The sequence below is a fragment of the Dendropsophus ebraccatus genome, chromosome 10, assembly GCF_027789765.1.
Source record: "Dendropsophus ebraccatus isolate aDenEbr1 chromosome 10, aDenEbr1.pat, whole genome shotgun sequence".
Classification (NCBI taxonomy): domain Eukaryota; kingdom Metazoa; phylum Chordata; class Amphibia; order Anura; family Hylidae; genus Dendropsophus; species Dendropsophus ebraccatus.
The window spans coordinates 10845497-10870597 of NC_091463.1; the positions used below are offsets into that span (position 1 = coordinate 10845497).

General features: G+C 51.4%; 1 protein-coding gene across 1 annotated transcript; it reads left to right on the forward strand.

Moving 5' to 3' along the window:
• Positions 1-358: 358 nt before the first annotated feature.
• On the forward strand, positions 359-21454 carry CDK20 (cyclin dependent kinase 20). Its single transcript, XM_069986022.1, has 8 exons — positions 359-534; positions 6013-6126; positions 7212-7400; positions 7478-7599; positions 7712-7774; positions 7846-7969; positions 20756-20911; positions 21162-21454. Exons 1-8 carry the CDS (start codon positions 373-375, stop codon positions 21339-21341), a joined length of 1110 nt encoding a protein of 369 aa, XP_069842123.1. The 5' UTR covers positions 359-372; the 3' UTR covers positions 21342-21454.
• Positions 21455-25101: the final 3647 nt, after the last annotated feature.

The window sequence follows — 25101 nt, forward strand, 5'->3', positions numbered from 1 at the left end:
CTCTATATATATATATATATAATTACATGCAGCCCATTCATGTTTGGCCTCTGCTCCTGTATACAGACATTATAACTATGATACACGGTACAAGTACATGGGCCACCATGGCTGACTACAGTCAATGTAGCCCTCTGACCATGGTTGGGCTTGTGCTCAGCCTCCACCATATTCACATGCTGTCCTCGCCTCCATGACAGGAAATATGAAGACAACAGGACTGATGGTTATGGTGAATAGGACACCAGAGAGAGGAGCGGACCGAGAAGAGGACATGCAGCGCCTCAGCTCTTTCTGTCAGCGCTTTGTTTCTCCCGCGCTTTTCCCGCCTCTGCGCCGACGCAAGGAATAGGGCGGTCCCACGATGGTCACATGATGCCCGATCGCCTCTCCTGTTGCCTGGCAACACGTAGACGCGTCACTGGCTGCTGCCGGGGCCTGGCCGCTGCTGTCGGGCGGATGGAGCAGTACAGCTTGCTCGGTCGGATCGGAGAAGGCGCTCACGGCATCGTGTTCAAAGCCAAGCACATCGAGGTGACTGGGCGAGGAGGCGGCAGTGGCAGGGGGGCATCAGTGTCACATGATAGGAAGCAAGGGGAGGGCGAATGGGTTGTCACTGAATTGAAGGGATGCTCCAGCTGGTGTGTCACGTGATGGGGTGTGTGTCATATAAAGGGGGTGAATGGGGAGGTGGCACTTATAACCATGGGCTGTAACTGTAAAACCTTACCCCAGGAAATTACCATCTACATCAATGTGTACATCCTGCCCTGTGTTACCTGTATGCATACAGTGGTGTACAGGAGCAGAGCAGCGATGCATACAGTGGTGTACAGGAGCGGAGCGGCGATGCATACAGTAGTGTACAGGAGCAGAGCAGCGATGCATACAGTGATGTACAGGAGCAGAGCAGCAAATGCATACAGTGGTGTACAGGAGCGGAGCGGCGATGCATGCAGTGGTGTACAGGAGCGGCAATGCATACAGTGATGTACAGGAGCGGAGCAGCGATGCATACAGTGGTGTACAGGAGCGGCAATGCATACAGGGGTGTACAGGAGCGGAGCAGCGATGCATACAGGGGTGTACTGGAGCGCAGCGGCGATGCATACAGTGGTGTACAGGAGCAGAGCGGCGATGCATATAGTGGTGTACAGGAGTGGAGCGGCAATGCATACAGTGGTGTTCAGGAGCAGAGCGGCAATGCATACAGTAGTGTACAGGAGCAGAGCGGCGGTGCATATAGTAGTGTAGAGTGTACAGGAGCAGAGCGGCGATGCATACAGTAGTGTACAGGAGCGGAGCAGCGATGCATACAGTGGTGTACAGGAGCAGAGCGGCGATGCATACAGTAGTGTAGAGTGTACAGGAGCAGAGCGCCAATGCATACAGTAGTGTACAGGAGCAGAGCTGCGATGCATACAGTAGTGTAGAGTGTACAGGAGCGGAGCGGCGATGCATACAGTAGTGTACAGGAGCGGAGCGGCGATGCATACAGTAGTGTACAGGAGCAGAGCAGTGATGCATACAGTGGTGTACAGGAGCAGAGCGGCGATGCATATAGTAGTGTACAGGAGCAGAGCGGCGATGCATACAGTAGTGTACAGGAGCAGAGCGGCGGTGCATACAGTAGTGTAGAGTGTACAGGAGCAGAGCAGCGGTGCATACAGTAGTAGTGTAGAGTGTACATCTAGCCCCGTGTTACCTGTAGACATTGATGTAGACGGACAATGGGTCTCCCAGTTATTCTGAGCCAATGTATACAGTAGTGTACAGGAGCAGAGCGGCGTTGCATACAGTAGTGTAGAGTGTACAGGAGCAGAGCGGCGATGCATACAGTAGTGTACAGGAGCAGGGCAGCGATGCATACAGTAGTGTACAGGAGCAGAGCGGTGGTGCATCTAGTAGTGTAGAGTGTACAGGAGCAGAGCGGCGGTGCATACAGTAGTAGTGTAGAGTGTACATCTAGCCCCGTGTTACCTGTAGACATTGATGTAGACGGACAATGGGTCTCCCAGTTATTCTGAGCCAAAGCCAGAATGGGGTCCAGCAAGAAGGAGATTTATGGATGTAGCTGCGCTGGCGCTGCTGAGGGGTGTGATGTGTGTTTCAGCAGTGATGCATCGACATTCAATCACATTTGTTGCTAGAGGCCTTCTGCACCCTGCCCAGTGACTGATAAGCGAATGGCAATGTGTACAGTAGTGTGTGTGTCACCACTGAGTGTACAGGAGCAGATCGGCGATGCATACAGTAATTTAGAGTGTACAGGAGGAGAGCAGCAATGCATATGCGTACAGGAACGGAGTGGCAATGCATGCAGTAGTGTACAGGGGCAGAGCAGCAATGCATACAGTAGTGTAGAGTGTACAGGAGGGGAGCTGCAATGCATATAGGAGTGTACAGGAACAGAGTGGTGATGCATATAATAGTGTAGAGTGCACTGGAGCAGGGCGGCAATGCATATAGTTGTGTAGAGTGTAAAGGAGCAGAGCGGCGATGCGTACAGGAGCAGAGCGGCGATGCATATAGTAGTGTACAGGAGCAGAGCGGCGATGCATATAGTAGTGTAGAGTGTACAGGAGCAGAGCGGCGATGCATACAGTAGTGTAGAGTGTACAGGAGCAGAGCGGCAATGCATACAATAGTGTACAGGAGCAGAGCGGCGATGCATACAGTAGTGTACAGGAGCAGAGCGGCGGTGCATATAGTAGTGTAGAGTGTACAGGAGCAGAGCGGTGGTGCATACAGTAGTGTAGAGTGTACAGGAGCAGAGCGGCGATGCATACAGTAGTGTACAGGAGCAGAGCGGCGATGCATACAGTAGTGTACAGGAGCAGAGCGGCGGTGCATATAGTAGTGTAGAGTTTACAGGAGCAGAGCGGCGATGCATACAGTAGTGTAGAGTGTACAGGAGCAGAACGGCGATGCATACAGTAGTGTACAGGAGCAGAGCGGCGATACATACAGTAGTGTACAGGAGCAGAGCGGCGGTGCATATAGTAGTGTAGAGTTTACAGGAGCAGAGCGGCGATGCATACAGTAGTGTAGAGTGTACAGGAGCAGAGCTGCGATGCATACAGTAGTGTAGAGTGTACAGGAGCAGAGTGGCGGTGCATACAGTAGTGTAGAGTGTACAGGAGCAGAGCAGCGGTGCATACAGTAGTAGTGTAGAGTGTACATCTAGCCCCGTGTTACCTGTAGACATTGATGTAGACGGACAATGGGTCTCCCAGTTATTCTGAGCCAATGTGTACAGTACTGTACAGGAGCAGAGCGGCGATGCATACAGTAGTGTACAGGAGCAGAGTGGCGGTGCATACAGTAGTGTAGAGTGTACAGGAGCAGAGCAGCGGTGCATATAGTAGTGTAGAGTGTACAGGAGCAGAGCGGCGGTGCATATAGTAGTGTAGAGTGTACAGGAGCAGAGCGGCGATGCATACAGTAGTGTACAGGAGCATAGCGGCGATGCATACAGTAGTGTACAGGAGCAGAGCGGCGGTGCATATAGTAGTGTACAGGAGCAGAGCGGTGGTGCATACAGTAGTGTAGAGTGTACAGGAGCAGAGCGGCGATGCATACAGTAGTGTACAGGAGCAGAGCGGCGATTCATACAGTAGTGTAGAGTGTACAGGAGCAGATCTGCGGTGCATACAGTAGTGTAGAGTGTACAGGAGCCGAGCGACGATGCATACAGTAGTGTACAGGAGCAGATCGGCGGTGCATATAGTAGTGTAGAGTGTACAGGAGCGGAGCGGCGATGCATACAGTAGTGTACAGGAGCAGAGCGGCGGTGCATCTAGTAGTGTAGAGTGTACAGGAGCAGAGCGGCGTTGCATACAGTAGTGTAGAGTGTACAGGAGCAGAGCGGCGTTGCATACAGTAGTGTAGAGTGTACAGGAGCAGAGCAGCGTTGCATACAGTAGTGTAGAGTGTACAGGAGCAGAGCTGCGATGCATACAGTAGTGTAGAGTGTACAGGAGCAGAGCAGCGATGCATACAGTAATGTAGAGTGTACAGGAGCAGAGCGGCGTTGCATACAGTAGTAGTGTAGAGTGTACATCTAGCCCCGTGTTACCTGTAGACATTGATGTAGACGGACAATGGGTCTCCCAGTTATTCTGAGCCAAAGCCAGAATGGGGTCCAGCAAGAAGGAGATTTATGGATGTAGCTGCGCTGGCGCTGCTGAGGGGTGTGATGTGTGTTTCAGCAGTGATGCATCGACATTCAATCACATTTGTTGCTAGAGGCCTTCTGCACCCTGCCCAGTGACTGATAAGCGAATGGCAATGTGTACAGTAGTGTGTGTGTCACCACTGAGTGTACAGAGGAGAGCAGCAATGCATATGCGTACAGGAACGGAGTGGCAATGCATGCAGTAGTGTACAGGGGCAGAGCAGCAATGCATACAGTAGTGTAGAGTGTACAGGAGGGGAGCTGCAATGCATATAGGAGTGTACAGGAACAGAGTGGTGATGCATATTATAGTGTAGAGTGCACTGGAGCAGGGCGTCAATGCATATAGTTGTGTAGAGTGTAAAGGAGCAGAGCGGCGATGCATATAGAAGCGTACAGGAGCAGAGCGGCGATGCATACAGTAGCGTACAGGAGCAGAGTGGCGATGCATATAGTAGTGTACAGGAGCAGAGCGGCGATGCATATAGTAGTGTACAGGAGCAGAGTGGCGATGCATATAGTAGTGTACAGGAGTAGAGTGGCGATGCATATAGTAGTGTACAGGAGCAGAGTGGCGATGCATATAGTAGTGTACAGGAGCAGAGCGGCGATGCATATAGTAGTGTACAGGAGCAGAGTGGCGATGCATATAGTAGTGTACAGGAGCAGAGTGGCGATGCATATAGTAGTGTACAGGAGCAGAGTGGCGATGCATATAGTAGTGTACAGGAGCAGAGCGGCGATGCATATAGTAGTGTACAGGAGCAGAGCGGCGATGCATACAGTAGTGTAGAGTGTACAGGATCAGAGCGGCAATGCATACAATAGTGTACAGGAGCAGAGCGGCGATGCATACAGTAGTGTAGAGTGTACAGGAGCAGAGCGGCAATGCATACAATAGTGTACAGGAGCAGAGCGGCGATGCATACAGTAGCGTACAGGAGCAGAGCGGCGGTGCATATAGTAGTGTACAGGAGCAGAGTGGCGATGCATATAGTAGTTTACAGGAGAAGAGCGGCGATGCATACAGTAGTGTAGAGTGTCTTGGAGCTGAGGAGGCGATGCATACAGTAGTGTAGAGTGTCTTGGAGCTGAGGAGGCGATGCATACAGTAGTGTAGAGTGTCTTGGAGCTGAGGAGGCGATGCATACAGTAGTGAAGAGTGTACAGGGGCAGGGATGGCCTTACATTGCAGTTTCTGTGGCACTCCCCACTCTTATAGTGTAGCACTCTTGGGGAAAGGTGAATCATCTTGGCGGTCGCTCCATCTCCTTTATACTTCTCATTCCTCTTTAAATCCCTTTTGACTTTGGCTCAAGCAACATAATTAAAAACTGCAGCATTAAAAAACAAACAAACCCCCACTTGTACACCCTGAGAATATAAAATTACATGTCCATGGCTGTTTGTCGGCCAACCACGGGTGACCATCATCACATATGTGCCAAGTATATGGATACAGCACACAGCACACAGCACATGCAGCCATGATGGAAAAACTGATTAAGTAAAGGAACCCAGAATAAGCCTTCACCAGTGTAAGAATGGAGCGCAATCCTAAAGTAATACAACCCAAAAAAGAGATTGATAAATGGCATCTGGACGTGCTGCCGGGGCATGATGGGAGATACAGCTGCAGGTTGGAGACCACTCTCCTGTTTTGTTTCCTTTTTATTGTAGTACCCATCATCCACCATGGTGTGGCAGCAGAGCTCCTGGTATAAATCCAGTGTCTTCTCTGGGATTAAAGAAATGTGATAAAACATTGTGCAGCAAAGTGACAGATGTGACAAGTTTCTCCAGCTTCTGATATACTCTGTATCTGATCTTTCTAGACCGGAGAAGCCGTGGCCCTGAAAAAAGTGGCCCTTCGGAAACTAGAAGAAGGCATCCCAAACCAGGCCCTGAGGGAGATTAAGGCCCTGCGGGAGATTGAAGACAATCCATACGTGAGTCATGAGGGATTCCACATGTTTTGTTGTGATCTATAGTCATCCTCCTCTGCCGCCTCCTCCGCTCCTCTTATTCACTCCATGTTCTCATATTCTCTCTCGTTTCTATAGAGTTGGGCGTCAGGGAGCTTTCCCATGAAAAGTGTTTATCATTTATCCACAAGATCAGCGACAAGTGTCTCATAGCTGGGACGTCCCCCATTCCCTCTTTGAATAAAGCGGTGGTCGAGCATGAGCACTCAGCTCTATCCAACCCGCCAGGACCTATGGACATAGAGAGATCCGAGTGCTGCAGGCTATCGGTCCCATGTTGAATGGAGTTGAATGGAGCAGCAGTGCACATATCTGACCACCACTTAAAGGGGTAATTCACCAACCAAAAAATGTTTTCTTTCAAATCAACTGGTCCCAGAAAGTGCCAGAGATTTGTGATTTACTTATATTAAACAATCTCAAGTCTTCCAGTACTTATGAGCTGCTGTAGGAAGTGGGGTATTCTTTCCAGTCCAGTCTATCCAGAGTAGTAGCCAATCCCCAGACTGCAAGGAATACACCACTTCCTGCAGGACATACAGTATCTGACAAGTACTGGAAGACTGGAGATTTTTTATTTATAGTAGTAAATTACAAATCTCTGGCACTTTCTGCCACCAGTTGATTTGAAAGTTTTTTTTTTTGTGAACTACCCCTTTAATTCAGAAGGGGACATGGTACCGCCATTCACATGATTCCCCCCAGTTTTTGTATTAAGTCTTTCATTTCCCATCCTCATAGTGATTGATTTATACCTCTATTATCCTCTGGTGTCGGCCTTATTGCTTTGTCTCTGCTATTGCTCTATTGATATGCCCCTCGTATGTGTCCTGCCCCCTCGTATGTGTCCTGCCCCCTCGTATGTCTCCTGCCCCCTCGTATGTCTCCTGCCCCCTACAGTTGGTTTTAATCTCTTCCCCCCTGGCAGCCCAGTGTTTGAAGTCGTCGTAGTTTGGGGACGGTCCCTATAATTTTGCCCACCTTCCTGATGCCACTCTCATACTGATGGGATGGTTACCTGGAAGTCCATTCGTTTTCTGTATTTGCAGGTAGTTAAACTGAGGGAAGTGTTCCCCCATGGCACGGGCTTCGTCCTGGTCTTTGAGTACATGCTGTCGGATCTCTCCGAAGTCATCAGGAACTCTGACCAACCACTCACTGAAGCCCAGGTCAAGGGTTACATGATGATGTTGCTGAAGGGCGTCAAGTTCTGCCACGAAAATTCCATCATGCATCGGGTAAGTAGTGATGGCGGTGACATCACATGTGGGAACGGAGAACAACTCACTCACCATCCTCTGCTCCCTTTTACCAGGACCTGAAGCCGGCAAATCTTCTCATCAGCTCCACCGGGCTTCTCAAGATTGCAGACTTTGGCCTGGCACGAGTCTTTTCTAACGACAGGGGTCGTCTATACAGTCATCAGGTGGCCACCAGGTTAGTGGTACCCTATCTGTGGCTCTACACCGGCTGTCAGGACTCGCTGGGAGTTGTAGTGTTCAGACCTCCTTCTGTTCACATATGAGTAACCCTTTCTTTTTCTATGCAGATGGTACCGAGCACCTGAGCTGCTTTATGGAGCTCGTAAATACGACGAGGGAGTGGATCTGTGGTGAGTACCTTGCCTGTCCGATAACAGTGTGTCTGGCCGTACAGGTCTGGTAACCCTGCTCTCCCCTCCAGGGCCGTGGGCTGCATCTTTGGGGAACTTCTCAACGGCTCCCCCCTCTTCCCAGGAGAAAATGACATAGAGCAGCTGTGCTGTGTGCTCCGAACACTGGGGACACCTACAGCGAAGACCTGGCCGGTGAGTGGGGGTCCTAGGGGGATGTCTGGTTTATCATCTATTGTGCACATCCTGTTAGAACTAGCCGTGACTATAAGGAGCGTCCCTCACCCTCTGGACCCAGCACTTCTGACTGGTAGACATATAGGGGCATGGCCGGATTAAAGAGGGGGCACAAGGGGCACGTGCCCCTGGGCCTCCACCACTTGGGGGCCCCCACCAGCTGGAACCCGGAAGGGGAGTTCTGGAGCAATTTTTTTTTTTTTGTTAAACCCCTCCGCCGCCTCGACGCTAACATCCGCGCCCGGGTGGTTTTGGGGGGGAGGGGGGGGGGCTCAGGGGAGTGATGGGTCGGCCGGGGGATCAGGCAGGTACAGAGGCAGGCTGAAAAAGTCTCCGGCGTGAGCTTCCGGTACAGACAGGCCGGAAGCTCACAGTGCAGCCCCGCGATGCCCGAACCTCTCTCCTGTTTGGCAGCGGCGTGATGACGTCACACGCACGCTGCTGAGCGGGGAAGAAGTTCGGGCATCGCGGGGCTGCACTGTGAGCTTCCGGCCTGTCTGTACCGGAAGCTCACGCCGACCCTGCATGGGGGAGACTTTCAGCCTGTACCGCCCGCCCTGCTGATCCTCCGGCTGGTCTCCCTGCCAGCCGGCTAATCCCCCGGACCCCCGGCTGGTCCCCCTGCCACCCAGCTGATCCCTCAGCCCCCCCACCGCTCACTCTTCCCTCCCTGCCTGTCACCTCAGCTGCCCCCACCCATCCTCACCCCCTGCCACCCCAGCTTACCCCGATCTTCTCCCCCAGCCCCCCGATCTTCTGCCCATGCAACCCCAGCCGCCCCCCATCTTCTCCCCCTGCAACCCGAGCCGCCCCCCATCTTCTCCCCCTGCAACCCCAGCCGCCCCCCCATCTTCTCCCCCTGCAACCCCAGCCGCCCCCCCATCTTCTCCCCCTGCAACCCCAGCCGCCCCCCCATCTTCTCCCCCTGCAACCCCAGCCGCCCCCCATCTTCTCCCCCTGCAACCCCAGCCGCCCCCCCATCTTCTCCCCCTGCAACCCCAGCCGCCCTCCCATCTTCTCCCCCTGCCACCCCAGCTGCCCGCACATCTTCTCCCCCTGTTGCCCCCCCTGTTCCCCAGGTTCTCCCCCTCCCCCAGTCGCCCCAGCTGCTCTCCCTGCCCCCCAGCTTCTCCCCCTGCCACCCCAGCTGCCCTCCCATCTTCTCCCCCTGTCACCCCAGCTTCTCCCCCTCCCCCTGCCACCCCAGCCGCCCCCCATCTTCTCCCCCTGCAACCCCAGCCGCCCCCCATCTTCTCCCCCTGCAACCCCAGCCGCCCCCCATCTTCTCCCCCTGCAACCCCAGCCGCCCCCCATCTTCTCCCCCTGCAACCCTAGCCGCCCCCCATATTCTCCCCCTGCAACCCCAGCCGCCCTCCCATCTTCTCCCCCTGCAACCCCAGCCGCCCCCCCATCTTCTCCCCCTGCAACCCCAGCCGCCCCCCCATCTTCTCCCCCTGCAACCCCAGCCGCCCCCCATCTTCTCCCCCTGCAACCCCAGCCGCCCCCCATCTTCTCCCCCTGCAACCCCAGCCGCCCCCCATCTTCTCCCCCTGCAACCCCAGCCGCCCCCCCCATCTTCTCCCCCTGCAACCCCAGCCGCCCCCCCCCCATCTTCTCCCCCTGCAACCCCAGCCGCCCCCCCCCATCTTCTCCCCCTGCAACCCCAGCCGCCCCCCCCATCTTCTCCCCCTGCAACCCCAGCCGCCCCCCCATCTTCTCCCCCTGCAACCCCAGCCGCCCCCCATCTTCTCCCCCTGCAACCCCAGCCGCCCCCCATCTTCTCCCCCTGCAACCCCAGCCGCCCTCCCATCTTCTCCCCCTGCCACCCCAGCTGCCCGCCCATCTTCTCCCCCTGTTGCCCCCCCTGTTCCCCAGGTTCTCCCCCTCCCCCAGTCGCCCCAGCTGCTCTCCCTGCCCCCCAGCTTCTCCCCCTGCCACCCCAGCTGCCCTCCCATCTTCTCCCCCTGCAACCCCAGCCGCCCCCCATCTTCTCCCCCTGCAACCCCAGCCGCCCCCCATCTTCTCCCCCTGCAACCCGAGCCGCCCCCCATCTTCTCCCCCTGCAACCCCAACCGCCCCCCATCTTCTCCCGCTGCAACCCCAGCCGCCCCCATCTTCTCCCCCTGCAACCCCAGCCGCCCCCCATCTTCTCCCCCTGCAACCCCAGCCGCCCTCCCATCTTCTCCCACTGCAACCCCAGCCGCCCCCCCATCTTCTCCCCCTGCAACCCCAGCCGCCCCCCATCTTCTCCCCCTGCAACCCCAGCCCCCTACCATATTCTCCCCCTGCAACCCGAGCCGCCCCCCATCTTCTCCCCCTGCAACCCCAGCCGCCCCCCCATCTTCTCCCCCTGCAACCCCAGCCGCCCTCCCATCTTCTCCCCCTGCCACCCCAGCTGCCCGCCCATCTTCTCCCCCTGTTGCCCCCCCTGTTCCCCAGGTTCTCCCCCTCCCCCAGTCGCCCCAGCTGCTCTCCCTGCCCCCCCATCTTCTCCCCCTGCCACCCCAGCTGCCCTCCCATCTTCTCCCCCTGCAACCCCAGCCGCCCCCCATCTTCTCCCCCTGCAACCCCAGCCGCCCCCCATCTTCTCCCCCTGCAACCCCAGCCGCCCCCCATCTTCTCCCCCTGCCACCCCAGCCGCCCCCCATCTTCTCCCCCTGCAACCCCAGCCGCCCCCCATCTTCTCCCCCTGCAACCCCAGCCGCCCTCCCATCTTCTCCCCCTGCAACCCCAGCCGCCCCCCCATCTTTTCCCCCTGCAACCCCAGCCGCCCCCCCATCTTCTCCCCCTGCAACCCCAGCCGCCCCCCCATCTTCTCCCCCTGCAACCCCAGCCGCCCCCCATCTTCTCCCCCTGCAACCCCAGCCGCCCCCCATCTTCTCCCCCTGCAACCCCAGCTGCCCTCCCATCTTCTCCCCCTGCAACCCGAGCCGCCCCCCATCTTCTCCCCCTGCAACCCCAGCCGCCCCCCCATCTTCTCCCCCTGCAACCCCAGCCGCCCCCCCATCTTCTCCCCCTGCCACCCCAGCTGCCCGCCCATCTTCTCCCCCTGTTGCCCCAGCTGCCCCCCGTTCCCCAGGTTCTCCCCCTCCCCCAGTCGCCCCAGCTGCTCTCCCTGCCCCCAGCTTCTCCCCCTGCCACCCCAGCTGCCCTCCCATCTTCTCCCCCTGTCACCCCAGCTTCTCCCCCTCCCCCTGCCACCCCAGCTGCCCTCCCATCTTCTCCCCCTGTCACCCCAGCTGCTCCTCCTGTTCCCCAGGTTCTCCCCCTACCCCGGTCGCCCCAGCTGCTCCCACTGTTCCCCAGATTCTCCCCCTCCCCGGTCGCCCCAGCTGCTCTCCCTGCCCCCCAGCTTCTTCCCCTCCCCCTGTTGCCCCAGCTGCTATCCCTGCCTCCCTTCCCCAGTCACCCCCAGCTGCCTTCCTTCCCCAGTCACCCCCAGCTGCCTCCCTTCCCCAGTCACCCCCAGCTGCCTCCCTTCCCCAGTCACCGCCAGCTGCCCGCCTGCAGATGAGTTGTGGTTGGAGAACTCTTCATGATGGCTGCTCCAGATGGAGAAGAAAGCGAAGTGTGAGCGACGGCAATAGGAGAAGACGTCACCCGTGAGTCATTAGTAACTGCACTATAATCACTTCTATAGTGTGCAGAGCCTGTGCACCATTGGGGTCTTAATGGGTCAGTGTATCGTTTGCGGTAGTGTACTGACACAGCCCCGGGGTCACTACAGTACACTAGTGCAAACTTTTAAACTAGGACCCAACTACAAGAGCTGCAGGCACTACAACTCCCAGCGTATGCTGAGGGCTGCAGACTGTCAGTAAATGCTGGGAGTTGTAGTGCCTGCAGCTGTTGTAGTTGGGTCCTAGGTGCATCATACACTGGATGCTTTGTGGCATATAAGAATACATAGATCTGTGGGGGCTCAGTGTAGGGAAGTGACCCCAGAACATCACTAATAGGGATAGGGGGAGATATTTTTGTTCTATCCCCTATTAGTGATGTTCTGGGGTCACTTCCCTGCACTGAGCCCCCACAGATCTATGTATTCTGATCTGCCACAAGGGATTTGTCACAGATACAGATGAATCCAGGAAAGGAGCGGCTCAGCATGTCACATTTCACTGGTTCTATACTGGTGGGCCCCAGGTGCCCCAGTCCGACACTGGACAGAAGCGGTCCCCAAATTAAAACTACTGCCAGCCGGGGGGGTGCCGCTCAGTAGTACTGGGTGCTGGAGTGCCGGCCTCCAGCACCCAGCTCCCAGTATGCACCATGCAGGTAACCTGTCAGTGCCGAGGGGAAGGGGGGGGGGCCTCAGCGTGCAAAGTGCCTAGGGCAGCATGAACTCTAAATACAGGCCTGGGTGTAGGGTTAACTGTGTGTTGACACATCTCCCGCCCGGCAGGCTCCTCAGACTTCCCCCTGATAGAGGCTTCCTGGAGGATCCCGAACAACACTCTCCTGCTGCGACCCCCCACCCCCACCCCCTCCTCCCCTCTGACCTCACTGAGGAGAGGACAGCGCGCCGACGGGACCTCAAGTGGTAGGAAACCTGATTTCTTTAGCTGGACGATCTGTCACAGCGGCTGCCATGCTGAAGGAACCAGGAGAGAAGAGAGAAGACCCATCCCCCGCCCAGATCAGGTGAGTATGAGTGAATGGGGTATATTTACTATGGAGGACATTACAGCAGGGGTATATACTATGGAGGACATTACAACAGGGGTATATATACCATGGGGGACATTACAGCAGGGGTATATATACCATGGGGGACATTACAGCAGGGGTATATATACCATGGGGGACATTACAGCAGGGGTATATACTATGGAGGACATTACAGCATGGGGTATATACTATGTATGGGGACACATATCAGAGCAGGGGGTATATACTGTACTATGTATGGGGTCACATATCAGAGCAGGGGGCATATACTATGGGGGCACATTCGAGAAGGTGGTATATACTATGGGGGCACATTAGAGCAGGGGGTATATACTATGTATGGGGACACATATCAGAGCAGGGGGCATATACTATGTAAGGGGGCATATACTATGGGGGCACATCAGAGCACATTCTGATGGAGACACATATCACAACAGGGGTATATACTATGTATGGGGACACATATCAGAGCATGGGCCATATACTTTGGAGGCACATTAGAGCAGGGGGTATATACTATGGGGGCACATTACAGCAGGGGGCACAGCAGGGCTGGACATTATTACTATATGATGGCACAGCAGGGGGCAATATTACTATAGGTGGGCACAACATGAGGACTTTATTACTATACGGAGGCACAACAGGAGATATTATTACTATATGTGGGCACAGGGGACATTATTACTATATGGGGGCACAGCAGAGGATCCTACATACAGGGGACAACCCACACACTCATTAAGAAAAAAGGGAAGGAAATTGAAGGAAATGTGCGGAGCCTGAGAGGTTTGTCTTGCAAGTTGTAAAGAGAAGAATTGTAGCTGCAAGAAATCATCCTGGAGGAAAAGGAAAGTGACACCTGAGATTAAAGAAGACGTCACCTGTGAGTCACTAAATTACATGTTTTTTCTTAGTTTTTTTGTAGAAAACTATTTGGTAGGGGGCCCTGAAGTGAAAAGGGAAATATTGCTCTTTGCCATAATACACACGCTGCTTTTTAATAGCAGAGTTTTACTGTATCAGCTGAAATTGTGGCAAAACTGCATGAGAAAATAATTCTGTAGTCTGTGTGCAGCATATGATATATACTGTATACAGTCTGTGTGCAGCATGTGGTATATACTGTATATAGTCTGTGTGCAGCATATGATATATAGCCTGTGTGCAGCATGTGGTATATACTGTATATAGTCTGTGTGCAGCATATAGTATATACTGTATATAGTCTGTGTGCAGCATATGGTATATACTGTATATACTATGGGTGCAGCATATGGTATATACTGTATATAGCCTGTGTACAGCATATGGTATATACTGTATATGGTCTGTGTGCAGCATATGGTATATACTGTATATACTCTGGGTGCAGCATATGGTATATACTGTATATAGTCTGTGTGCAGCATATGGTATATACTGTATATAGTCTGTGTGCAGCATATAGTATATACCGTATATAGTCTGTGTGCAGCATATGGTATATACCGTATATAGTCTGTGTGCAGCATATGGTATATACCGTATATAGTCTGTGTGCAGCATATGGTATATACTGTATATAGCCTGTGTGCCGCATATGGTATATACTGTATATAGCCTGTGTGCAGCATATGGTATATACTGTATATAGCCTGTGTGCAGCATATGGTATATACTGTATATAGCCTGTGTGCAGCATATGGTATATACTGTATATAGCCTGTGTGCAGCATATGGTATATACTGTATATAGCCTGTGTGCAGCATATGGTATATACTGTATATAGCCTGTGTGCAGCATATGGTATATACTGTATATAGCCTGTGTACAGCATATGGTATATACTGTATATAGCCTGTGTGCAGCATATGGTATATACTGTATATAGCCTGTGTGCAGCATATGGTATATACTGTATATAGCCTGTGTGCAGCATATGGTATATACTGTATATAGCCTGTGTGCAGCATATGGTATATACTGTATATAGCCTGTGTGCAGCATATGGTATATACTGTATATAGCCTGTGTGCAGCATATGGTATATACTGTATGTAGCCTGTGTGCAGCATATGGTATATACTGTATATAGCCTGTGTGCAGCATATGGTATATACTGTATATAGCCTGTGTGCAGCATATGGTATATACTGTATGTAGCCTGTGTGCAGCATATGGTATATACTGTATGTAGCCTGTGTGCAGCGTATGATATATAGCCTGACAGCAGTGGATGATATATAGTCTGTGTGCAGCATATGATATATAGCCTGAGAGCAGTGTATGAGATATAGCCTGTGTGCAGCATATGGTATATACGGTATATAGTCTGTGTGCAGCATATGGTATATACTGTATATAGCCTGTGTGCAGCATATGGTATATACTGTATGTAGCCTGTGTGCAGCATATGGTATATACTGTATGTAGCCTGTGTGCAGCGTATGATATATAGCCTGACAGCAGTGGATGATATATAGTCTGTGTGCAGCATATGATATATAGCCTGAGAGCAGTGTATGAGATATAGCCTGTGTGCAGCATATGGTATATACGGTATATAGTCTGTGTGCAGCATATGGTATATACTGTATATAGTCTGTGTGCAGCATATGGTATATACTGTATATATTCTGTGTGCAGCGTATGATATATAGCCTGACAGCAGTGGATGATATATAGTCTGTGTGCAGCATATGATATATAGCCTGAGAGCAGTGTATGAGATATAGCCTGTGTGCAGCATATGGTATATACGGTATATAGTCTGTGTGCAGCATATGACATATAGCCTGTGTGCAGCATATGGTATATACTGTATATAGTCTGTGTGCAGCATATGGTATATACTGTATATATTCTGTGTGCAGCATATGTCATATACCCTGTGTGCAGCATATGGTATATACTGTATATAGTCTGTGTGCAGCATATGGTATATACTGTATATAGTCTGTGTGCAGCATATGATATACAGTATAGCCTGAGAGCAGTGGATGATATATAGCCTGTGTGCAGCATATGATATATAGCCTGAGAGCAGTGTATGGTATATAGCCTGTGTGCAGCATATGGTGTATATCCTATGTATGTCATATGCTGCACACAGGCTATATATGCCATATCATGGGCTGCACACAGCTGTGTATTTTAATCCTTTGGGTACATTCACATGTACCATATCCGCTATATATTCTACACAGCCTTTAAGTACTTTCTGGTTGCTCCTTACTGCTTCAGGTAGTGTACATGGTTGGGAACTGCAGATGGGACTTAGACTTGCAAGTCCAGGTTCCTTCAGCGATTCACATCTGTATATGCTGCTGTGGTGGCTAACACAGGGGGCAAGAGAGCACAGAAAGTACTGAAGGGCTGTGTTCTCGCATTATGTATTATTAACATAAACACAAAGTGGGAATACACCCCGAGTGGGAATACACCTCTCCCCCGTCCTGTCTCTAGGGCCTGGCATCTTCCTCTGGACTGCAGCCTGTAGTGACCATCACATGCAAAACAGAGGAGGATGCTGAGCCACACAGCCAGGAGTGAGGAGGGGTAGGTGCTAAGTCTGCTACAGTAAGTAGCCACCTGTATAGATCGCTGTATGGGATATATTTGGAAAAAAAAAAAATGGGGAGGGCCCCCAACAAAATTTTTGCCCAGGGCCTCCACCAACCTTAATCCGGCCCTGTATAGGGGTATGATCTTTATAGGGATCAATCTTTTTCCGCCATCATTCTGCCGTACTTTGTGTTTTTTTCCCCAGGGCGTAACATTTTGCGCATAATTATATAAATCTCTTTTTTTTTCTGCTCGGAGGGGGCGTGTCAGGGGCGTGGTTCACGTCACCTACTTTTATCATCTGTTTTTTTTTTTTTTTTTTTAATTTTGCACAAAAAATATACTGCAGCAGCAGTGCTCCGGTCAGACCCTGGCGTACTTTGTTAGCAAACATTGCACAATATGTATAAAGCACTGTGCTCCTAATAATATTTTTTTCGCATTGACCTGAGATTTTCTGCACAGCACGTGAAAAGAGCGACAGCGGAAGAACGATTCTGCAAATGATAAATAGGCCACTATGGTCTATTAGCACTGCTCAAAAAATAAAGAGAACACTAGAGCACATCCTGGAGCTCAGTGAAGGAAAAATTCCAGCTGCAAATCTTTATTGTTACGTAGGAGAACAACACAGAACAATAAATCATAAAACTGATCAATGTAAATCAAAATGAATATCCCATGGAGGTCTGCATGAACATCCTATGGAGGTCTGCATGAACATCCTATGGAGGTCTGCATGAACATCCCATGGAGGTCTGGATTCAGAGGAAATGCCTCAAGGCAAGGAAATGAGGCTGAGTATTGTGTGTGGCTTCCATGTGCGTATATGACCTCCCTACAACACCCGGGCATGCTCCTGATGAGGCTGAGTATTGTGTATTTCCTCCCTACAAGGCCCGGGCATGCTCCTGATGAGGTGGCTGTATGACCTCCCTACAAGGCCCGGGCATGCTCCTGATAAGGTGTCTGTATGATCTCCCTACAAGGCCCGGGCATGCTCCTGATGAGGCTGAGTATTGTGTATGACCTCCCTACAAGGCCTGGGCATGCTCCTGATGAGGCTGAGTATTGTGTATTTCCTCCCTACAAGGCCCGGGCATGCTCCTGATGAGGTGTCTGTATGACCTCCCTACAAGGCCCGGGCATGCTCCTGATGAGGTGTCTGTATGACCTCCCTACAAGGCCTGGGCATGCTCCTGATGAGGTGTCTGTATGACCTCCCTACAAGGCCCGGGCATGCTCCTGATAAGGTGTCTGTATGATCTCCCTACAAGGCCCGGGCATGCTCCTGATGAGGCTGAGTATTGTGTATGACCTCCCTACAAGGCCCGGGCATGCTCCTGATGAGGCTGAGTATTGTGTATGACCTCCCTACAAGGCCCGGGCATGCTCCTGATGAGGCTGGGTATTGTGTATGACCTCCCTACAAGGCCTGGGCATGCTCCTGATGAGGCTGGGTATTGTGTATGACCTCCCTACAAGGCCTGGGCATGCTCCTGATGAGGTTGCGGATGGTATCCTGAGGGATCTCCTCCCAGACCTGGATTATAGCATTCGCCAACTCCTGGACAGTCTGTGGGGCAATGTGGTATTGGTCCATGGAATGAGACATGATGTCCTAGATATGTTTGATTTGATTCAAGTTTGGGGAACGGGCGGTCAGTCCATAACTTTAATGCCTTCATCCTGCAGGAACTGCTGACACTCCAGTCCCCCCACACCATTACTGAGCCACTGCCACTGTTCTATCTGGCAGTGCTGGTTTTCTCTGACAAATGGCAGTCACCCTGCACAGTGTTAGGCCGGGTTCACACATAATATGACACTGGTTATTCTGTGACACTGCCATGTCATAGAACGGCCAGTGTCAGTGAAGTTCACTGCAGTTCTGGCCGGATGAACTTCATTTCTTTTGAATTGGGATGTGGGCGCATTCGGGTGTATATATATCTTACATTTGGGTGTGCCCACATGCCAATTCACTATAGCAGACAATGTAGAGTGCGGCTTAAGCCGCACTTTACATTGTCTGCTCTGTCAGTCTTGTGCGGCCACTGTTCATTGAATAGCGGCCACACAGAACTGACATGTCAGTTTTTTGTGCAGCCGAGATTCCATTACAATCAATGCAATACAATGTATTTTTTCATTTATCTGAACTTCCTTTTTTCATTTGTGTGAACTTAGCCTTAGGCTGTAAGCATAACAGCGACTTGTGGACGTCAGGCCCTCATACCATCCTCATGGAGGGTGACACATGGGTATTGGTGGCTGCTGGAGGTCATTTTGCAGGGCTCTGGCAGTGCTCCTCCTGTTCCTTCTTGCACAAAGGAGGAGGTAGCGGTCCTGCTGCTGGGTTGTTGCCCTCCATGTCTCCTAGTATCTCTCCATGCTCTGGACACTAAGGCCCCCTCCACATCTCCTGGTATCTGCTCCATGCTCTGGACACTACTACCCCCTCCATGTCTTCTGGTATCTGCTCCAAGCTCTGGACAATACTACCCCCTCCATGTCTCCTGGTATCTGCTCCATGCTCTGGATACTACAGCCCCTCCACGTCTCCTGATATCTGCTCCATGCTCTGGACACTATGTCCCCTCCATGTCTCCTGGTATCTGCTCCATGCTCTGGGCACTATGGCCCCCTCCACATCTCCTGGTATCTGCTCCATGCTCTGGACACTATGGCCTCCTCCACATATCCTGGTGTCTGCTCCATGCTCTGGACCCTATGGCCCCCTCCACATCTCCTGGTGTCTGCTCCATGCTCTGGACACTATGGCCTCCTCCCCATCTCCTGGTATCTGCTCCATGCTCTGGACACTATGGCCTCCTCCACATCTCCTGGTATCTGCTCCATGCTCTGGACACTACTGCCCCCTCCATGTCTCCTGGTATCTGCTCCATGCTATGGACACTCCTGCCCCCTCCATGTCTCCTGGTATCTGCTCCATGCTCTGGACACTATGGCCTCCTCCACATCTCCTGGTATCTCTCCATGCTCTGGACACTATGGCCTCCTCCACATCGCCTGGTATCTGCTCCATGCTCTGGACACTATGGCCCCCTCCACATCTCCTGGTGTCTGCTCCATGCTCTGGGCACTATGGCCTCCTCCACATCTCCTGGTGTCTGCTCCATGCTCTGGACACTATGGCCTCCTCCACATCTCCTGGTATCTGCTCCATGCTCTGGGCACTATGGCCCCCTCCACATCTCCTGGTATCTCTCCATGCTCTGGACACTATGGCCTCCTCCACATCTCCTGGTATCTCTCCATGCTCTGGACACTATGACCTCCTCCACATCTCCTGGTATCTCTCCATGCTCTGGACACTATGTCCCCTCCATGTCTCCTGGTATCTGCTCCATGCTTTGGACACTATGGCCCCCTCCACATCTCCTGGTATCTGCTCCATGCTCTGGACACTATGGCCTCCTCCACATCTCCTGGTATCTCCCCATGCTCTGGACACTATGACCTCCTCCACATCTCCTGGTATCTCTCCATGCTCTGGACACTATGGCCCCCTCCACATCTCCTGGTATCTGCTCCATGCTCTGGACACTATGTCCCCTCCATGTCTCCTGGTATCTGCTCTATGCTCTGGACACTATGGCCTCCTCCACATCTCCTGGTATCTGCTCCATGCTCTGGACACTATGGCCTCCTCCACATCTCCTGGTGTCTGCTCCATGCTCTGGACACTATGGTCTCCTCCACATCTCCTGGTATCTCTCCATGCTCTGGACACTGTCCCCTCCATGTCTCCTGGTATCTCTCCATGCTCTGGACACTGTCCCCTCCATGTCTCCTGGTATCTCTCCATGCTCTGGACACTATGGCCTCCTCCACATCTCCTGGTATCTGCTCCATGCTCTGGACACTATGTCCCCTCCACATCTCCTGGTATCTGCTCCATGCTCTGGACACTATGTCCCCTCCATGTCTCCTGGTATCTGCTCCATGCTCTGGACACTACTAATTCCCTAATATTTGCATTTATCAGGGGACATACACCCCATGTAGATTACTGATTCCATAAGAGTTACCTGACAACTCCCTTTAGTGATCTATTTGCAGCAATGCTGCCAGCGCTCCGGAGTCCAGCGGCTAAGTCGGTTTCCTATTCCTTCATGTAGGGAGGTTTGGTTCCTTGGGGAGGGCAGCTGAACGTAGAGTCCTGAGACAATACCGCTACCCGTTGGGTCAGAATAGCAGATGTGCTCTAATGAGGAGGAACTGGAGGAACTTTACCAGGGGGGCGACTGGAGAGAACGGTAGCTTCCCTTTATTATTTTTAGCAGTGTATTGCACCATGTATGCCTCATCTCTCCTGTGGCGGCGCTGCAGGGTAATTGAACGCTCGCTGGCAGGTCCCCCATGGATGACAGGTACTTTAGTAGCACCTTGTAATTATCTTATTTTCTGGACAACCCCTTTAAATGTTCCTGTAAGGCTGATCATAACTGCTCTGGGTCTCATGTTCACATCACATTAGTTCTCTTTTCACGTTTCAGGAAATCACAGAACTTCCAGATTATAATAAGATTTCATTCAAGGAACATCGCCCCCTCCCTCCTGAGCGCATCGTCCCCGATACCTCCCCGGAGGCTCTGCAGCTGCTTATGCGCTTCCTGGTGTATCCGTCCAGCCAGAGGATTCGAGCGGCGGAGGTGAGTCCATATATATATATATATATATATATATATATATATATATAAATAATCTGATCAGTCCGTACACTCTGTGCCAGTTCTAATCGGGGACAACCCCCAAACTCCCCCTAGAAAAATTTCCATCTTCCAGCTCTCAGACCCCCTGCTGTCAGTGTCATCTCCCTTTATGAGTGGGACCCCAGGTTATAAACCGCCCGGGGTTTGCTCCCCCTCTCACATTGACTTTCTACCTGTTGTTCTCTCCCAGGCTCTTCTCCATCCATATTTCTTCCGGGAACCCCTTCCTGCTCATCATTCAGAGCTGCCCATTCCCCAAAGAGGTGGAAGAAGAAACAGACAACTTCAGAGAGAGTTTCATACAGAAGAACCTGTATCTGACAGCCTGCTGGACCCCGGACTCTTGAGTGACTACCTCCATGGTCTCTGACTGCAGATTAGGCCAGGACTTAACTATAAGGCTGGGTTCACACTGCGTTTTTACAGTTGTTTGGATCCGTTTTCCATTGACTTCTATTAATGAATACTAAAAAATAGATAAAAGCGTTTTGATCCGTTTTTTGATTAGCGTACACAAAAATATCACGGATGCCTTTGATTGTTCTTTATTTTTTTTTTCGTAATTGAAGTCAGTGAAAAAACAGTTGCACACAAACGCATCAGTTTTTCATCAGTTTTTTTGTGCATTTATCTGCTGAGGCCCCTCCCACCAACCTCCAGCACATTGGGGTGGGGGTCACACTCACACAGCACATGGAAGCTGTTACACTGAACCATTATCGGCCTTACTTGGCTGATTTCCGACTGTTGCGGCCGATAATTGTTTAGAGTAATAAGGAATGTTGAAAGGCAATGATATGCGCAATGTCGACTTTCAACGTGCTGTAAAGGCACAATTGATCTGCTCCGTGCAATAGGAGTGGCAGCAGCAGACTTCAGTGGGCCGCCCGAACGATCTAAGGATCATTTGGGGGGCCCCTCTGTCTCTTCCCCAGCACAGTCAGCGAACGGAAAATCGTGCTGTGTAATACGGCCAAATGACTCAGCTCGGGACACAACTTTTTGGGTTGGTATAGAGCTGAGGTGTCAAACTCACGGCCCTCTAGCTGTTGCCAAACTACAATTCCCATCATGCCCCTCATGCCGTTGGCTGTCCAGGCATGATGGGAACTGTAGTTTTGCAACAGCTGTAGGGCTGTGACTTTGACACCTGTTGTATAGAGAGTGGAGGGACTCGTGACCCCTTTGGTAAGGCTGGGAGACCCTCCACGACCCCCATTATTTATAATAAAATAATCTCCATCTATACATGTCTCAGGGCTGTGGTATTCTGGTCTTTTTCCATGCGGCTGCGGGTTAGTGAGCGGGATGGGGCAGGGATGGGCGCAGCACAGTGGGTTATCTGGGGGCCAGAGATAAGGATTGCTCGTCACTCACTCCGGGCTCAGGGGTGTGTGGGGAGCTTCATGTCTCAGCACTTTGTGTGACGGCCAAAAAAAACTTGACAGGGACATAGGATGTATAACAGCACTTAACCCTTCCACTGCCGCAGAGCTGTATGCCAACTTCATCACTTGCCCATTAAGGAACCATTGTCTGTGTTATCAACATTGGGTTAAAAACATTGGGTTAAAAAGTTCTGCACTTTTTAACCCTTAAACTTTTGACAAGAAAGTGTTCAGATCACCACCGATCATAAGAAGCGAGCAGCTTAGTGATTTGAACTCCCCTGCCCCACCCCCGACTCGCTACAGTTAAATCTCACTGCAGCCTACAGACTCCATAGACTTACTATGGAAGCAGCAAGCTGGGGAGAGAAGCGCTTAGATGTGCGCTTTTCCCAGTAGTATCTAAAGAATGATGGGGCGGTCTGAACACCTAGAACCAGACCCAGGGCAATTTAAAGGAGAAGTCAAGGGGGTATGCTCACCTGTCCCTGTGCCTGCACTGCGCTGCATCCCCGGGCTCCTGTACCCCACTGGGTGTCCTCCTGGTTTCGGGGTTCTTCATGGCCTGGGTTGAATGTCTCGTAGCTGGAGGGGAGCTAAGAAGACAGGATCCGGCGCAGCACAGGCACCAGTGATTATAACTTCTTTTTTTATGTTCCCCCAGCCCGGAATTATTTTTTTTTGCTTCGCGCTGCACTTCCCCTTTAAGACTCTGACTTCAAATTTCTGAGATGATAGTAAAGCTCTGCCTTATAGCAAAATATTATAATATAATAAGGCATTGCTCAAAGGGGTATTCTGGGCGAAATGTAATGATCATCAGGATCCTGGTACCCCGCCGATCAGTAAATTTGCCTCGGAGTACCCCTCAATATGGAGACGGAAATCAGTGGGGATAGGAGCTGGACCCATGGCTTTATCTAATGCAATAATATAAGGCGATTCCCAGTGTAGTCATCCCATCAGGTGTCCTGCAGATCAGGTCTGCGCTTATGTCAGGCCATTAATGTCGAGCCGTTCCTGGGTGGGAGCCAATATGGCCGACACTCCTGTCAGTGCGTGGATGTGGGGTAACATTCCCTATATCACTTAATGTGGGTTCATATAAGGTAATCGATCAGAGTGCAGGAATAACATAAACTACATGTTAGTCTCTTAAAGGGATAGACTCACTTATAATATGTGCACACAGTCTGGATTAAGAAGGGTCTTCCTACAGCTCTGGCATGCCCGGACAGCCAGCGGCTTAGAACCTATGACTCTCCAGCATGTTGCCTGGGCATGCTGGGAGTTGTAGTTTTGCACCAGCTGGAGAGTCAAATTGGCTTTCAGAGGCTTCAGGAACAGCATACATCTTACCGACACCTTAAAGGACTAGAACCTTCTTAGTGGGGTCCCCACTATCCCTATAGAAGAAAGCTGTATTCGTGTATATCCAGCGGCTTTACTATCATCAGCCAGAGGTTGTTTCCTAGCAGCCTGTGTCTCCTGCTCCATAGACAGATGACATGGCAGACCTGACGCACTTCGTGTCCCTATCATGTCTGGACAGATAGAGAAAAGTTTTGGCTGTCAGGCATGCTGGGAATTGTAGTTGTGTACCATCTGGAGGAGGGCAGGTTAGACCGCGATGCTGTAGGATCTGTATACGCAGATCCTGATAAGTAACACGTCATCCTGATTGTATACAAGCAATGCAGTCACCTATCTGCCCCTTGTATATGATACCCATCACTTAAAGGGACACTCCAGCATTAAAAAAGGGGCTGTTGGGGGTCATTTACGCTTTTTTTTTAGGATATGTTCACATAATGTATAAACAACGGCCATTGTTTTGAATTGCCTTAAAGTCTATTGACGACGGCCGAAAAATAATTGACACGATCATTATTTTGACGGCCGTAGTGAACAATGGCCGTTGTTCCATACAATGGTGGTTGTTTACATTGACTTCAGTGCAAATCATTGCAGTATGAAAAGAACGTCCGTTGTATTAATTGTAACATTGTGTGAACGTACTGAGAACACTATACTCCAGGGCCTAGGATGGCTGATAACAGAGAACAGTAGATTAAATTCAGCTACATAGTAGGAATAGATTGGTGGAGTAAAGTTGGTTGCTCCTTTAACCCTATCACATGGGGGGTATACCTGGGGGTAAATGGTGTCATGCAGCAATAGCCGGGGGGGCGCTCTGTGCCTCTGGGGACCCCTGGCTGCACATTGTTGGCTTTAGCACGGAGGAGGTTAATGTTGCTGCAGCTGCTGCGGCTGTCCTCTGTGGCTAGGCCGCTGGCCGGTCCCTTCTCCTCCCTGTTGGCTGCTCGGAGGTGATAAGATGCTATCTGATTCTTAAGAGACAAGTTTGGCAGAGACTGACATCAGTTACACAGAGGAGGGAGTTGTGGTGATGAGAGGAGGGAGCGGCGGGCGCTGTACGCTGCACACAGTCACTGGAGGAGACGGGAGCGGCCGCAGCACATCATCCCGTTATCCTTATTATTACGCATCCTTAACCCTCACACTGCCACCTTCCTCTATATATAATAGTACACAATAACTGCACTTCCCAAAAATAGTATAAGTGTAATAGTATAATAGTACATAACAACTGCACTTCCCAAAAATAGTATAATAGTAATAGTATAATAGTACACAATAACGTGCACTTCCCAAAAACTCCAGTAAAGTAAAGGGAAAAAAATTGTTGAATTCTTTTTTTTAATAATAATTTTTATAGCG

Bases quoted from the DNA above. Each gene is read 5' to 3' on its own strand.
- CDK20 (XM_069986022.1), top strand. From the start codon at position 373: ATGATGCCCGATCGCCTCTCCTGTTGCCTGGCAACACGTAGACGCGTC. The intron at 535-6,012 runs GTGACTGGGCGA...TGATCTTTCTAG, and splicing joins TCAAAGCCAAGCACATCGAG to ACCGGAGAAGCCGTGGCCCT. The intron at 7,600-7,711 runs GTTAGTGGTACC...TTTTCTATGCAG, and splicing joins AGTCATCAGGTGGCCACCAG to ATGGTACCGAGCACCTGAGC.